A 15,484-nucleotide genomic window follows, 5' to 3' on the forward strand; every position below is an offset into this window, starting at 1 on the left:
ACGACGTTGGAAACTTCGAATTTTATCAGCTACGTGTCTACGAATCTACGCGAACGTTCCCCTTCGTTACTCTTTCTCCCACGCTATCAAAAAGCACTTACTCTAAAACATTCCAGCGGTATCGTTTTATCTTCTTTTTAATTCAATTTTGTACTTTCACGAGAAGCATCAAAGAAAAATATTTTCTGACCGAAAGAGGCCAACGCGTATACCTTTGAAGATTTTCCACTGGCTCCGCCCTTCGTCTTCGTTGCGTTTCATATCGCGGTGTCTGATGGTAATAGCGAAACGGTCAGAGTATACGATGTGACAAGAAAAGGGAACGTGAAGCCCGAAGATGGACAATGATTTAGGTCAAACAGGTCGTTTCACGTTCAATGTAGACATCATGCGTACCACGTAGACACTTTTTATTCACAGTACTCGGCGGTTACGTTACAAATGGGTCACAATATGAGTCCACCACATCGTTTACAATTGTTTTACTCGCAAATTGAATGTTAATATCGCAAGTGTACACGTACAGAATTAAACGAATTTCTTCTTACATACTCGATTCATTCTTGATTCTACAGCGATAGATACGATAGATAGATAACGTGCACGCGTATGTTTGCTCGCGGATCCAAGGATATGCGTGCACTGGCACTGCTCCGTCGTTTGAGTGCACGTTTTTCCCTCGATAGTAGAGGGAGCGCGTTGCGACATTTTTCTCGATCTCTTTCCCTCTTCTCGCCTTTTTCATTTCCTTTTTTCTTTCCCCTTTGACCCTTCCTTATTTGAATTTTATTATCGCCAGCACGGAAATATTGCTCGTATCACGTAATTGGGATACGCGCGATAGATTGTATCATAGGCGTGCTTGATTAGCAACAGCTGCGCGGGTGTTGGCGTTGTAAGCTATGAAGAGGAAGAGGCAAATTCGCCGGTTTCGAGGGTAATTTAATTTAACGAAACATGTCGAGGCGATAAGCTCCGGCACTGTATGGTGTCGAGCCAAGTCTCGTCGCCTGCTACATGCAGATAATACGTCGCAATTCGAGGTTCAATTTACTTTAAATAGCCGCAACGTTTATTGACGGAACGCCTCCTCTGAAAGTTACATTTACTGCCGGTCATGTCGTTATTAAGTATTCTCTGTGAATTTATTCGCTGTTCCTTGGTCGCGGCAATGGAATATAGCCTCGTAACTTATAGTTATAACACGAAGTAGTCATAAACAGATTGACAGGGATATAAGAACAAAAAGCGACGCGCATCCCATATATGAGCCGTGCAATCGTGCGTTCACAAAAGATGTACAACTTCCTGGGACACGTTTCAAGAGATCGTTATACACGCTCGAATCGTGTCATATCGTCACGCTACTGCTTCGTGTAAGGACGTTACAACGATTAAGTATAATACGCACGGAAGTGTAATCGACGTGTGTCTATCGTCGAAACGAGGTGTAAACGTTATACGAGCTATTGTTCACCTGGCAACGTGATAAATCAGCGGAATTGATAAAACAACGAATAATTACCAGTACAGACATTCTCTGTCGACCGAAAGTACGGCTACGTATCGTCGTTTCGAAGACATTGCTCTAACAATAGGGTACAAGTTCACGATTGGTCGCGGTGTAAAGTCACTCGAAACATGGCGCTTCTAAAAAAATAATTTTCGATGTGCTCCCTTTTGGACGTTCTGCCAGTCCTACGACAAGGTCTATTTCGTATTCGAATCGACGATACCCGATGATTGGCCGATATTTCGATGCCAGGTTCGCGTGAATACGATCTCTTGCTTGTTGGCTTGAGCGTGGGCCTTGGGAAACGGTGTGTTCGCGCCAGGTAGGGAAAAATGTCACCAGTGACGCGATCGATGGTAATTCGACAGCGATGACTGCTTGACGTGCAATTCCGCTTCGTGTGGCTGTTCGACGAAACGAGCTGCCTTCGGTAGACGCGGAGGTGTGTAGATGTTACTTTTATGAATCGAGCTGAGGCGTTAATTTCTCGGGCAAATGAGAACACGTTAAATGGCCATATTAACGAGAGAGACTAGACAAACAAACGTTCGCGCCGTACTCGTTCGAATGGCTTCGCGAAAGAATATCAAGACGAAACTACTTCGGCCCCGACGCGAGTACAAGGGGTTGCCGACTCTGGCGACAAAATAGGGACGTTTTATTTATTCAATACGAATCCCATTTTTATTCACTCCTCACTTTGCTGTCCGTATGCTTGATATTCGATTCTGAAAGAAGCCATTCGTTACACGTAGCAGTTCATATTTTAATCGCGATCGTACCGATAACAAAAAAGGAAAAGGACGTAGCGTTCTTCTTGCCATCCTCTATAAACCGTGGAAAATCAATAGCAGCACGGCGCTATCTAGTAATCGCAGAGTACTTTGGTGGACATGTTGCAACGTGCACTGTTTATTAGCATCTATATCGTTTCATTTCTGCCTTTGTTCGTTTTTTTTTTTTTTTTTTTTTTAACGCTATTTCACGCTTGTATTAATCGGTCGGCTTAATTAACGGCCGCGTCGAAACTAATGGTCGAACAAGAATACGCGTGTACGAGCTGGCGCCCAGTTATGGCGCCTCGCCCTCAGAGGTACTGCTTTCGATGTTAATTTCGCGCACGATGCGATCTCCCAACTCGTATTCTCTACGCACGGACGATTAATGAGGTATATTTATATCGAAAGAACACGAGTCGTAGCATGCTCGTTGGTATAGTGCAAATGGTGTAGAAAAATGTAATCGATGTATATGCAATACATAGTTGGTTCGGCCCCGTAAATAACGCTGGCAACTTTTCTGTTTCTTGAACGAAGGCGTAATAATATCGATGATGAAGCACGGGACAGGAAATTAGTTTGTAGTATCGCTGGAAAGGGTGACTGCGCGATACGGATATAGATATAGAAGTTACAATGGTACTGGGGTGTTGTTCAAGGTCGTAAAATGAAAGTTCGATTGATCTGGTAACATTTGGATGGTTTCCATCGCTATTTTCGGGTACCAAGGAAGGAAACACTGGAACGTGTTAACGACGTGAATTCTACGTTAAAGCCTGGACCACATTCGCGATGTTAGTGCGTGCAAATAATTCTAACCACTACTTAAATAGTTTACGACACGACTAAACGCACCTCACGCATTTCTAAAATGTTCTCACTGAAAAACGTTATATTTGTCACATAATTACAAGATATGTATTACGTTTATGTATTATTACGTACACGTATGATATTTACTTTAATTAATACGACGATCTGTTAATCAACGATAAAATCAACCGACGCGAGTCACGCGTATAGCGAAATCTGAATAAACGAAGAAATCTCGCGATAATAATAAATAGCATCTCTTCGCCGCTTGCGCGTTGTTTAATTAAATATATAGGACGCTATCAAACCATCCAGTATAAAAATAAATAAGCTCTCTATTCTATATAAATCCAACGACACGTTTATATTAAATATATCAACACAATTGTTAATTCTTACGTGCTACGGATCAGAGGAGATCGCCAAAGAGGAACCTTGTGTCCTATTGTAGCTCGGTTCCGTACAGAGTGACAGGATTTCTCTTTCACGACTCACGTACAGAGACAGATATACATTTATATACTATATATGTATAGATCTATATTACATCCACTTTACAGGGTATCGGGATTCGTGGAAATGTTAAATCAAATCGCGAAATCATTTTGTTGATTAATTTCATATTTGTCGTGGCGCAGCGTTTTAATTGAAATTTCAGAGTACCTTAGGCCGGTATCACTGGTTTCGCGTCTGCGAAAAATATTTCCGCGAATATTGTCACCCTCGAAAGAATATCGAAACGGTGGGTTTATTTGCGCCTGTCGATTTCAGCTGACTATCGAAATGGCGAGTTACCGGCCCCGATTAAAATCGTCGTCGCATTCGGTCGAACCGTTTGTTCCACTCCGCTTTTATTTCGCGAATTCGAAAATCAAACTATGTAACTTTTTCTACGGAAAGAGGGAGGCGAGGCAAATACAGATTTACGTTTTCACGATTTCCCGATAATCTTCATTGTAAAATTTTAGCAAGCGTTACAACGCATTCGCTCGTCTCATTCACTCGTTCACACTTACTCGTACGGCCGTGAACGGCGGTAACGAAAATCTGCAATGATTAATAGTATGCGATAAATTGTCGTGAAACAACTAATGAGCAAACTGTTTCGCTGCTATTCAGATAATCAATGTAACCACGTCATGGGAATACTTCGTTTCGTTGATTCCTTAATACGATTGTGAACCAAGTTTTATCGATACGAGCTGCCGCGTAAATAGTGACTCTGAAAGATTCGATGGTGAACGCACTTACGTCTGTGATTTTTGCCATGACGCGACGGTCAATGTTTTAAGCGAACAGAATGATCGAAGATAAGTACATATTTGTTTCCGGCAAGCAGTGCAGATGGAAGTTGAGCGTTCTCGTTTCTCGGTAATCCTATTCGTTCGTAGTGTCGTAGATCTTACGTGACTCCTGTAAAACATCGTTTCGAGTAGATTCAACGAAACTCGTTAGAAAATCCCTCGAAACGTTGGCGCGTGTTACGCGTTAAATTTCACACGTAACTACATATTCAAGTCCTTTTTCTCACTTCATGTACCTCTAATTTTATACGCCTCCGAGTTGAATTCTATCATGTACGCGATGTGTGTGAACTTCTGCTAAATTTTCTGGCTGATTCCTTCTTTTTCTTTGGTACTTGGTTGTGCACATGGACGAGGCTCGTGCCTGGCGCCTGCAGCCTGTATGTGCTTACCCGTTTCGATCTTATTGTTATGCGAGCATATAGGATGATCTGTTGATTTTGTTAATGATATTAGATTCTCCAAATAATATCTTTTTTTCGTCTGATTCAGTCGCAGTGCGTTTTCCTGTCGAGCCAAATTGTCAGTAGACGATGGTAAAGAATTTTGCATCTCATAAATCACAACACGGTACACGTACACGTTTGACAGCTCGGAAATGAAATTTTCAGTTGATTTGAGTTCGCCAGGCACGGTTTTCGCGAAAATCGGGCAACGATTCCGCTGATTTTCCCGTCGGCAATTTAATAGACGATCTGCGTTCTCAACGAAGTGTCATAAACTCGTCGACACAGTCACTGGCAAACATATATCAATTTAATAGAGCAAGTAAACATCTTCGCATTATTCGTCTACTGTTTTCTTTTGTTCCTTGTTCGACTGAAAATTGTACGTTGATTTTGAAACGATTCATTCGCCATCTTGACCGAAACTCAGAAGAACGATCGCAAACGCGATTAACGAATACAGTTGTTTAACTAAGATGGTTCACATACATTTTTTTTTTTTTTTTTTTACATCGACAAGGTGTACACGATTACAGATTAGTAACATTTACTCGTACGGACGACTATAAGTATGGACCCGTTTTTGAATCGCCACGCAATCATGGACGTCGTACGTAGAACTGAAGATGAGCCTTTCTCTATACGTTTATACCCTCATTTAGATGACACGCGTGCCGAACGAGAAACACACGCTTTCAATGAACGTGTCTCGTTCGTGTCGTGTCTCTAAAAATAACTATAGAGCTCTTCTTCGTCTTGTTTTGGTCGATTCTTTAATAACGACTATTTAATAGCGTAAGAGCGTACGTGTATAGGTATTTATTGTATATATGTAGATATATAGACAGAATATATATATATATATACGTGTATGTATACATCAAAGTGTCATCGACCGTTAGTGTTCCACGGCGATGGAATGAAATTTCCGATGCGTTGATTTAATTGACACTTATTCATTTTGTCTTCTTTCCAATCAGATTTTGCTTCTTTTTTATTTCCATAGTCGACAGTCATTGGTATATGTACTTGCCACACACCGAGCTAAGAGAATTTTCAGCGGAAGTCACGCGGATCGTCCTGATCGCGTTACCTCGTGAAAAGGAACGAAAATACATCGAACGATACATCATCCTTAAAATAGTTTACAGACAACATATCCTTTGTTAGGCTTTATCATTGTATCAGGTTAGTGATATATTCGAGCCTTCGTGGTTAGTAACAGACACGAACGAAATACACATAATTTTTTTTTTTTTTTTTTTCTTGACACTGTTCAACATCGTGACGATGATTTACGTCACCTCGAGTCGAAGATGATGGACATAAATCGAAACATTAAACATCGCGATTTTCTGTTGTATTCTGGTAACCTTGTGACATCGTATTAATTGGAGTTTAACTGTTAACCGCAGACCCACGTTGTTCGCGAGAAAGAAGATGTACGAGGGTTTGTTTCAACAGAATGCGTACGTTTTGTTATAACATTGAACGCGGTGTATAAACGAAAGAACATAGTGGTTAGAATAAACGATTACGATCAAATAAGAAAAAATGAGAAACGAATGAAGGTAAAGAGAAACATTGGTTAGTGTGACAGACCAGTTAACAGTTAAATGGATTTCAGTGTTAGCTACACAGATACGTTTGTACCGACCTCGTAGTTCGAATAACATGCAACATGAATGGAACCCCATAACCGCCGATAAAAACACTTATAAAAAGTATTATGTACAACAAAACTCCTTTGTACGGATTTTCACGTGACAATAAAACGTGTTAGCCAGTCGATATATATGCGGAAAGCTCTTCAAATGGACCTGGATAAAAGTATCGACAAAAAGTACATCCACCTTCGTAAATATTACACGTCATGACGTAACTGTTATTGATTGACAAGATTTACACCTATTTGATACAAGCTCCATCAAGCGCGAACTTTCGAGATCGTCGAAAGTATCCAAAGAAAAGGAACAATAAAAGCGTCGCTTACCTTCGGTTTTCTTAATAAACATTACCGTCAAGAATCGATGAACAATTACAAACGACTACAGCTTTTTTTCTTCGTCGGTGTTTTTCTGATTTTGGTGAAATCCTCGTGAAAGATCTAAGATCTTCTTCGATGAGCCGGATATTTTTCATAATTCTTAAAATATAGGCAGAAATTGTCGGGAATTTTCTGATGTATCTTTCTTTGTTGTTCGCTTCGTATACGGTTTGTGGCCCTCCTTTTCTTTACGTTCCGGAAACGCTGCTCGTCGGAGAGAGCTGCGTCGTTAAATTTGATTTGCTGATTAGATCCCAGCTTTAAATTGAATAACAGCTTATTACGTATATACGCCTACGCGTGTCTCGTGACAGTAAACATCCAGTATTCTTTATCGTCTGTTCCTTCTCGTGAATTGTTCCAACGGTTCCTTTATCTTCCACGATTTTTTACTTCAAAAGAATCTTCTGGTATTTTCCTCTTCGCCTCTTCTCATCCAGATTATTCGAATTTTACGATGCAGGCAGGGTTTCTCACAAAATCCCAAGCGATAAACTTCTCTTGAATAGATTCCAGTAACGTAAGTTTACCACCTACATGCAATTTCCGTAGCTGCGCGTGTATTCTGATTATTTTCCTTCTTTCTTGGAAGAGATGTTTTCGTTTTGGCAAAGGAAGTTTAATCTTCGCGAAATCGATTCTTCCTCGTCGAAGTTACTGCTTAGTGCGTGAATATAGTCGGTAGATAAGAATCTTCTTTGAAAGTCGTTTGTTTCCTTGGGGTTTGATGGTAATTTGCCAGATTCTACGGTGTTCGATCGACACGATCATGCTTTCAGCTATCTTCGCATAATTCCAATTCTCCTGGAGTTTCTTAAGTTACGAATTGTCGATTTCCATAATTTACTTTCGATTCTACGTCGCAGCCGATGTTAAACTGTAAATGCAATTTCTTCTTTCCGTCGCAACTCGAGGGTCCAAGATTCTGAGCAGTTGGTAATAGCTTGTAATAGTGATAATGGTTGTAGGTTCGGTTGTAGGTTTGATCATTGGAAACGCTGTCATGCTTGACGCAATCGTCATTCCGCTTTACGACAGATTTCAAAATGTGCCCTTGGACGATGTTCTGGCCATATTCTACTTGCACGCGTCGTTTCTGTGATACCACTTCATTTACGTAATTAAATCGTTGTTGTTATCTGTATCTGGAAGAAAGAAGTCAATACGAATCGATGTAAATCGCGAAGCATTTAGTTTAGCTTAGTAATGAACGCGAAACCATGAAAACACGAGTAAAAAGTTATTCGAAATATCTCGATGAATGACGGATAGCTTTTGCAACTTGAAATTTTGTAGAAAATGTTACGCATCGATTTCAATGAAAAATTCTTTCTCGTAGGTACGAAATGCACAGTCGAAATGTTCGCACCATGTGTTTAATATAATATCGTCTGTCATAGTGTTAACTCTGCAGTTTATATTCGCGAAATATTGCGAACGTTTAGAGAAATGGAGAATATTTGAATTTTGTTCTGATGAAATATTACTAAAATAAAATAAAAGTAGTAAAATTATATAATATTAGTCAAATATTACCAATATACTATTTTATTGCCATTTGTTTAGAAGTGGCGTTTCATAGCATAAAGAACGATGTTTCGTCAAAGTCGATGTGTAATATTTCGTACAATTTCCAAGATTTATTTCTCGATGGATGGTCTTGTTACAGTAGGTTAGTGTCGTAAGTATCCATGCTGTATATCACGCGACGTCGACCTTTTAGAACACTATCCGGCATCTATAAGACGGATTACTTCAAGCAGTCTCGATCGAACGATCCTACTATCGTCTACTATTGTCACAAATGTTCCATTGTTCCCACTTCTGCTTATATTCTAGAAAATTTCTACATAAATATTTCTCCATCTACCGAAGTGTTAAGATTCGTTACGTCTGCGAGAAATTCCATTTATTGCAACGAAATTTTAATTAATATCAAATTAAATCGACCTTCTGTTGATTGAATTTGTTTATCCACGCGAATGTGAATCTATGTGATTATGAATTTCTATTATATGAAAGAAATCATAATTCTGTTATACGTATGAACTCCACTGGAGTCGTATATAATGTAAATCACTGATTAGTTTGTAGTGAAATTTGAGAAAAATCTGAAGATAGAATTTCTTGTATTTATCCCACTTAATAATAATAAGTAGTACAACGCATCATATATGAAACTACGCTTCTCTTGCATCTTCCACAATTTCAGAAATTTCTAGTTTCGTACTTCGAAAATCCAATAAAATTACCAGCCTCTAAAATATGTATTAACCAAAAAAGAGAAAAAAACGGGTTATTTCACGATTATAATCGAATAAAATAAATCTACTGTCAAAAATACTAACTTTTCATGGAACTGGATATCTGTCTGCCGACGGATTCGAATAGATGGAGTTCTACTGTAACCTTGAATCACCAGCGAGTTTTCCTGGTGCTCAGGCTGGAAAACTGAAGCATAACACTGCCTGAACAATCTGAATATATCGCCGCGCGTCGAGATCGATCCGAGAGGAAACGCGGCGACCCGGTCAACTGGCGCACAATGCTCGGTATGCGTGTCGTGCAATTCTTTCTCTGTCGATGTCTGTGGTCACGCGAACCCCCGTTTAACACTAAGACAGGAGGAAACAAGAAGAGCAAAAAACCGGCAGTTTTCCGCTGCACGCAAAACGGGAAATGGTTGGTTCATCGTCGCGTTGCAACGACACCGTTCGTTTCTGGTTTCGCGGCCTCCTCGGGTATTTATGAGGCTGCCGCGCTGACACGCGACCAAATTCGTTGACCTACTATTTTGCACGTACATCTAGTTAGCGTGTAAGTGTACGTATACGTACAGAGGCTGATTGCTTTCCGGGTATAGAATATTTGACTTTCGCGTCGCATGCGGAACACCCGCGCTCGACTCACGCTGACCCGATACCCTAGAATACCTTGCGCTACATGAGGGGCAAGAAGTTCGTCGACGTCTTGCCAGGCTGTCTGCAACGATCCAGATTATTCGAACGGTGCTGTCTAAAGTTTGGCTCAAGAGCTCCGTGCTCTGGGATAATGGAGAAGGGATAGGAGAATCGCGTGGATGTAGATACGTTCTGGTTCTGTCTAATTTGAATAAAACTTTCGGTTAACCAGAAGGTAAATCGATAGGGACTGTGGTATCGGTCTCTGTTTAAGCTTAATTCGATTATACATTTCAATGGGCCGTGCTTGTAAGAAACGATCACTTTCTATGACAAAGAGCGTGGTGGAGTATCGATATCGGTGAAGCGATACTACTTCATAACCCTTGAACTTTCGTTCGAGGGAATAGTTGGAAGCAAACGAACCATAAGGAAAACAGAGGGAGGAACCGGTATTACTATCTATCTCGCTACCTTCGAATAGATTTCCTTTTCTTTTTTTTTTTTTTCGTTTCGTATACGCAAATTCGCAGTAAGGAATGTACAACATGGTGATTTATCGCATGATCAAATAGCAGTCTCATCGACCGAATTCTACAGTGTGGTAATTCCATGTTCAGAGCAGCGTGTACGGTAGATCGGGTCGCGATTGAGGACGAATCAGCGGGTGGTGTATCGAACGCTTCGATTCGATCGAATTGGCGATTTACGATTGACCAAGGCTTACCTTTCTAGCAACGGACACGCTAGGATTCTGAAAGACGCCAGTACGGTTATCACGAGCAGTATGATTCCGAAAGTGATATATATCACGCCCAGATGTGCCAAGGAAAACAGATAAAGAGTTCTGTGACAGTGATCATTCGGAGTGTGTATAATGTACGTGTACGGTGGCCACATGATGTGAAGTATCCAGTAATTTCCTGTAACACAAAGAAGATCAAGTAGCTCGTAGGAGGAAGAGTCGTTTGAAAATGCATCTTAGAAAATGTCTAAGTGGATCGTAAATAGAATTTAAAAATCTGCTTCATGGCGAGCAGGTTTTTACAAAATTAAACTGCAAGTTTGTTCGTGGAAGTAAGGTTCGAACTACGATTTGCGAAAACTTTCACAACGGTAAAAAGTTTCGTGCAAGCGGTAACGAGCGAGCTCGTGTTACACTTGAAGCAACAGCAACGACCTGGTCGCGAACACGAGAGAACAGAAGGGGTGTAAAACTTTGAGCTCGTTACTGTTTTTAAACGGACGCAATTGCGTCTGTAAACGTACGGCATGTTTTATAACGCGATCACGAAACGAAAATTAGGTTGCATCGGTGCAGTTTACCACCGACGTCTAGCAATTACCCGGCGGCAGAACGCAATCGATCGCTTTTGTTCGCATTGTTTCGAGCCGTTCAAAAACACGTTCGGTGCGATACGAGTATTCGGAGATCGAGTACTTCGACACCTAAATCCTTTATAATTTACAGCGTTCTTTTTCGTCATTCAAAAATAAGTCGCCCTCGAACGATGGAAGTTTTATTTCGATCACGAATCATAGGTTTCGAACGCGTAATTTACTAAAATATCTATTTCAATACGTTAATTCGTAATTAAACGTAATTAAACGTAACATATTCCTGCATTTTCGTCCATTCAAGGCTTCATATGCATTCGAAACCTAATAGCATCGTCTCCCTTTGAATATTACGTGAGCACTGATACAGTAGTAATATTTGAATGTTATTTGTACTGCCATACCATTATTCGTATTATCTCGTCCATTTTCTCATTGTAACGTTACATTTTTCCGTTACCGACTAAAATAACGGGATATAATAAAAATCCTGTAATCCTCAAGGATAATAATAAAACAAATATTTTACATGTATTGTAACAAGAACTCTTGAAACCTGTTGTTGTGTATCCAGAAAGACAGAGATTATGCTCATATTGTATCGTAACCAGAGCTGTGGCATTTGGAGGATTAAAGCGCGCGACTCGACGCTCGTGACAAAAGCATTAACATACGAGAACAATTAAACCGAGTCACGTGAACGATGTATTTCTCGCAAGAAACAAACTCTCACGGGATAAATGTTATCTGGATGGCAGTAATAAAGAACTTTCGTATTTCTCGCTTTTGCATTATAGAATCTCGAGTTTTCCTTCGACTTACCCATCACGAACCACCCCAGTAAGAAGCACGATAAGACGATGATGATCAATTTCCTGAAAGAAATTTGCGATCTGGTCGACGGAACTGACAGCATTTCTGGTCTCCTTGAACGTATCTGCGAGTAGATAAGCAACGGCATAAGCATGCTTCCGAATGTTCCACCAATCAACATGTATATGGGTATCCTTCGCTCTCTGGGACATTCTTTCGAGAAACTCAAACCTGAAACAAAATCAGGACGAGTTGTATGAAAGAGGAACGAATTTCCGACGTTTCCTTTCTAGCGGCACGCACGCTTCGGTATAATCGTTTTTGTTTTCGTGTTCATTTACAGTCGAACGAGCAAATATATCGCTTGGATCGATATCAAAAAGTTTTCGCGCTGACTGCGTTGAATAATGTAATGGTAATGACGTTGCCTGACTTCTGCTCACTGTGTCACGTCCTATTTCGATACTTAACTAAGGATAACTTGGCATGCGACTCTTACACGCCTGATTCTTAGTCCCTTGCCCCTTGCCACCTAGGATTATTTATCGCTAATCTTCAAAGAACCTCCGAACGATGTGTCAACCATTTACGAGACAAATTCTACTTTTCCTGAAAGCCTCGCAATTTTAATATCAGGATACATCAGAGAAGATCGAGGTATCGAATTTTCTGGAATTTTTTTGGAAATCATGCGATTAAACCTGATAGAACCGATTAACTTTTTCTCGCATTCTTGCCTGTGTTTGGATTCTTTGCATCGAGTCAGACAAATCGATCATTTGACATTATTAACACGTTAATGTTGAATATTGCGAGGATTCTCGGCGACTGACGCTAGATCGGACAATGACTTCGTTGATGATCAATAGTAATATAAATAGTAAATAATATAATAGTAAAAAAATATAGAAATTAAAGAAACGATCGTATTCGTAAAATTTCTAATGTTCTGAATATTACAATAAAATATTACACGCATCATGAGGTTAATTTTAGAACTACAAAAAATATACTTCGCTATACCACGCATAAATGATTGGAATCAAAGTTGTATGATAAAAACAAACAAAGTATCATATAATCATATTTTAAGTCATAATTAAGTTCACGATAAGAGTCATTAGTTTTTCCCGAAGCACATGCATGTTTTTAGTAATTACAAAAACAAACACTCTGAAACTGTTTATTTTGGTTTGGTAGCTCTGGTATTGAACAATATTGTTCCTCCATTGTAACTGCATTTAACAATACGTCATGCCGAGATAAGTACATTGATGCAGCGGGCAAAATACGTAAAATTGCCTTGTATTCGACGCGTCAACTCGACGAAGAAACAGCTCTTTTCTTAACTTTGTGCAATATCCCCACAGTAAAATTTCCTTAGTCATTCAGTAACAATTATACTACCGTATAGTCTAATACTAACTGATTAGCGACGAGTGTTATTCATAGATATACGTGAAATAAGTAAACACCGTAGATTTCATTTATGCTGCTGCGCTGTTAAATTATCTGGAATTCACGCGGTTGGAAGGTTCATCGGTGTTGCTAATTCCCGTTTCTCCGACCGCGTACTCTTTATCGATTCGAAGAACGTTCTGTAACTCGAAGAAGAGGTGAACGCGCTGTCCTGGGCGACTCGCGCGAATTCATAGTCCGCGAGGGAAACTCGCTGGCGGTGTTGTTTCGCATGTCATAAGTAGCGCGCGAGCTTGCGTGTCGTAAACCAGGCAGAGTCAATTAGCTTGGAACCGATGCCCGCGTTTCACCGAGTAAAATTTGAAAATTTGAATTTTTGAAAATTTGAATTTTTGAAAATTTGAAAATTTGAATTTTTAAAAATTTGAATTTTTGAAAAGTTGAAAATTTGAAAATTTGAATTTTTGAAAATTTGAAAAATTGAATTTTTGAAAATTTGAAAATTTGAATTTTTGAAAATTTGAAAACTTGAATGTTTGAAAATCTGAAAATTTGAAAATTTTAAAATTTGAATTTTTGAATTTTTGAAAATTTGAAAATTTGAGTTTTTAAAAATTTGAAAATTTGAATTTTTGAAAATTTGAAAATTTGAAAATTTGAATTTTTGAAAATTTGAAAATTTGAATTTTTGAAAATTTGAAAATTTGAATTTTTGAAGTTTGAATTTTTAAAAATTTGAATTTTTAAAAATTTGAATTTTTGAAAATTTGAAAATTTGGATTTTTAAATTTTTGAATTTTTAAAAATTTGAATTTTTAAAAATTTGAATTTTTGAAAATTTGAAAATTTGGATTTTTGAAAATTTGAATTTTTAAATTTTTGAATTTTTAAAAATTTGAATTTTTGAAAATTTGAACATTTGAATTTTTAAAAATTTGAATTTTTGAATTTTTGAAAATTTGAAAATTTGAATTTTTAAAAATTTGAATTTTTGAATTTTTGAAAATTTGAAAATTTGAATTTTTAAAAATTTGAATTTTTGAAAATTTGAAAATTTGAATTTTTGAAAATTTGAAAATTTGAATTTTTGAAAATTTGAATTTTTGAAAATTTGAATTTTTGAAAATTTGAAAATTTGAATTTTTGAATTTTTAAAAATTTGAATTTTTGAATTTTTGAAAATTTGAATTTTTGAAAATTTGAAAATTTGAATTTTTAAAAATTTGAATTTTTGAATTTTTGAAAATTTAAAAATTTGAATTTTTGAATTTTTGAAAATTTGAAAATTTGAATTTTTGAAAATTTGAAAATTTGAATTTTTAAAAATTTGAATTTTTGAATTTTTGAAAATTTGAAAATTTGAATTTTTAAAAATTTGAATTTTTGAATTTTTGAAAATTTGAAAATTTGAATTTTTAAAAATTTGAATTTTTGAATTTTTGAAAATTTGAAAATTTGAATTTTTGAAAATTTGAAAATGTGAATTTTTAAAAATTTGAATTTTTGAATTTTTGAAAATTTTAAAATTGGAATTTTTGAATTTTTGTGTTCTGTCGCGCAACACATCTGCACGCCATCCCGCGCGGCTTGCCAACCACTGGTCTACCTGCCGTCCTTCTAACACTCCATAGGCCCAAGGACCCACTATAAAGTTGCAATTCTAGCTGCATTGTTCGCACACATGGTCTAAGCACATCTGTTTGCCAGAAGAGACTTCCTAATTCCAGAAGTATTTTCGGCCGTTTTTTAGAAAGGTCCTTGGGTTTATTATGTGCTCTTAAGAATTACGAAGAAAGCGGAGATATACCTAACGAAAGATCTGAGTTTCCCTGTAAACAATGTCGCCTAGGACCCAAGTTGGTAGGAGGTTTCTTCCTCCTCTCTTCCTTCCTAACATTGGTCCCAACCAATCGACATCGCGGATTATTGCCCTCACTTTACTAACTAAAAATGTAAGCAACGAATCCGCGTTCTTCGTTCAAAGGGCACACCCATACCAAGCTTTCCTCCTTATTCACATTAGAATAAGCTTCAGAGTTTTCCATCGTCTCTCACGGTGACTAGAGTTCCTGCATTCCCTATAACTCTCACCGTTCCTATATCTCTCAAATC

General features: G+C 38.1%; 1 protein-coding gene across 1 annotated transcript in view; it reads right to left on the minus strand.

The window, feature by feature from the left end:
• Positions 1-393: 393 nt before the first annotated feature.
• LOC100642834 overlaps positions 394-15,484 on the minus strand; it is a 38,604-nt gene continuing 23,513 nt past the window's right edge. The window contains exons 6-8 of the mRNA XM_003393844.3: positions 11,963-12,184; positions 10,530-10,725; positions 394-8,047 (exon numbers count right to left, since the gene is read on the minus strand). Coding sequence (XP_003393892.1) covers positions 8,038-8,047; positions 10,530-10,725; positions 11,963-12,184 — 428 coding nt within the window. The 3' untranslated portion in view covers positions 394-8,037. The remainder of the gene's footprint in view (positions 8,048-10,529; positions 10,726-11,962; positions 12,185-15,484) is intronic.

This window comes from Bombus terrestris, chromosome 2 (genome assembly GCF_910591885.1).
Source record: "Bombus terrestris chromosome 2, iyBomTerr1.2, whole genome shotgun sequence".
NCBI classification, from domain to species: Eukaryota; Metazoa; Arthropoda; class Insecta; order Hymenoptera; family Apidae; genus Bombus; species Bombus terrestris.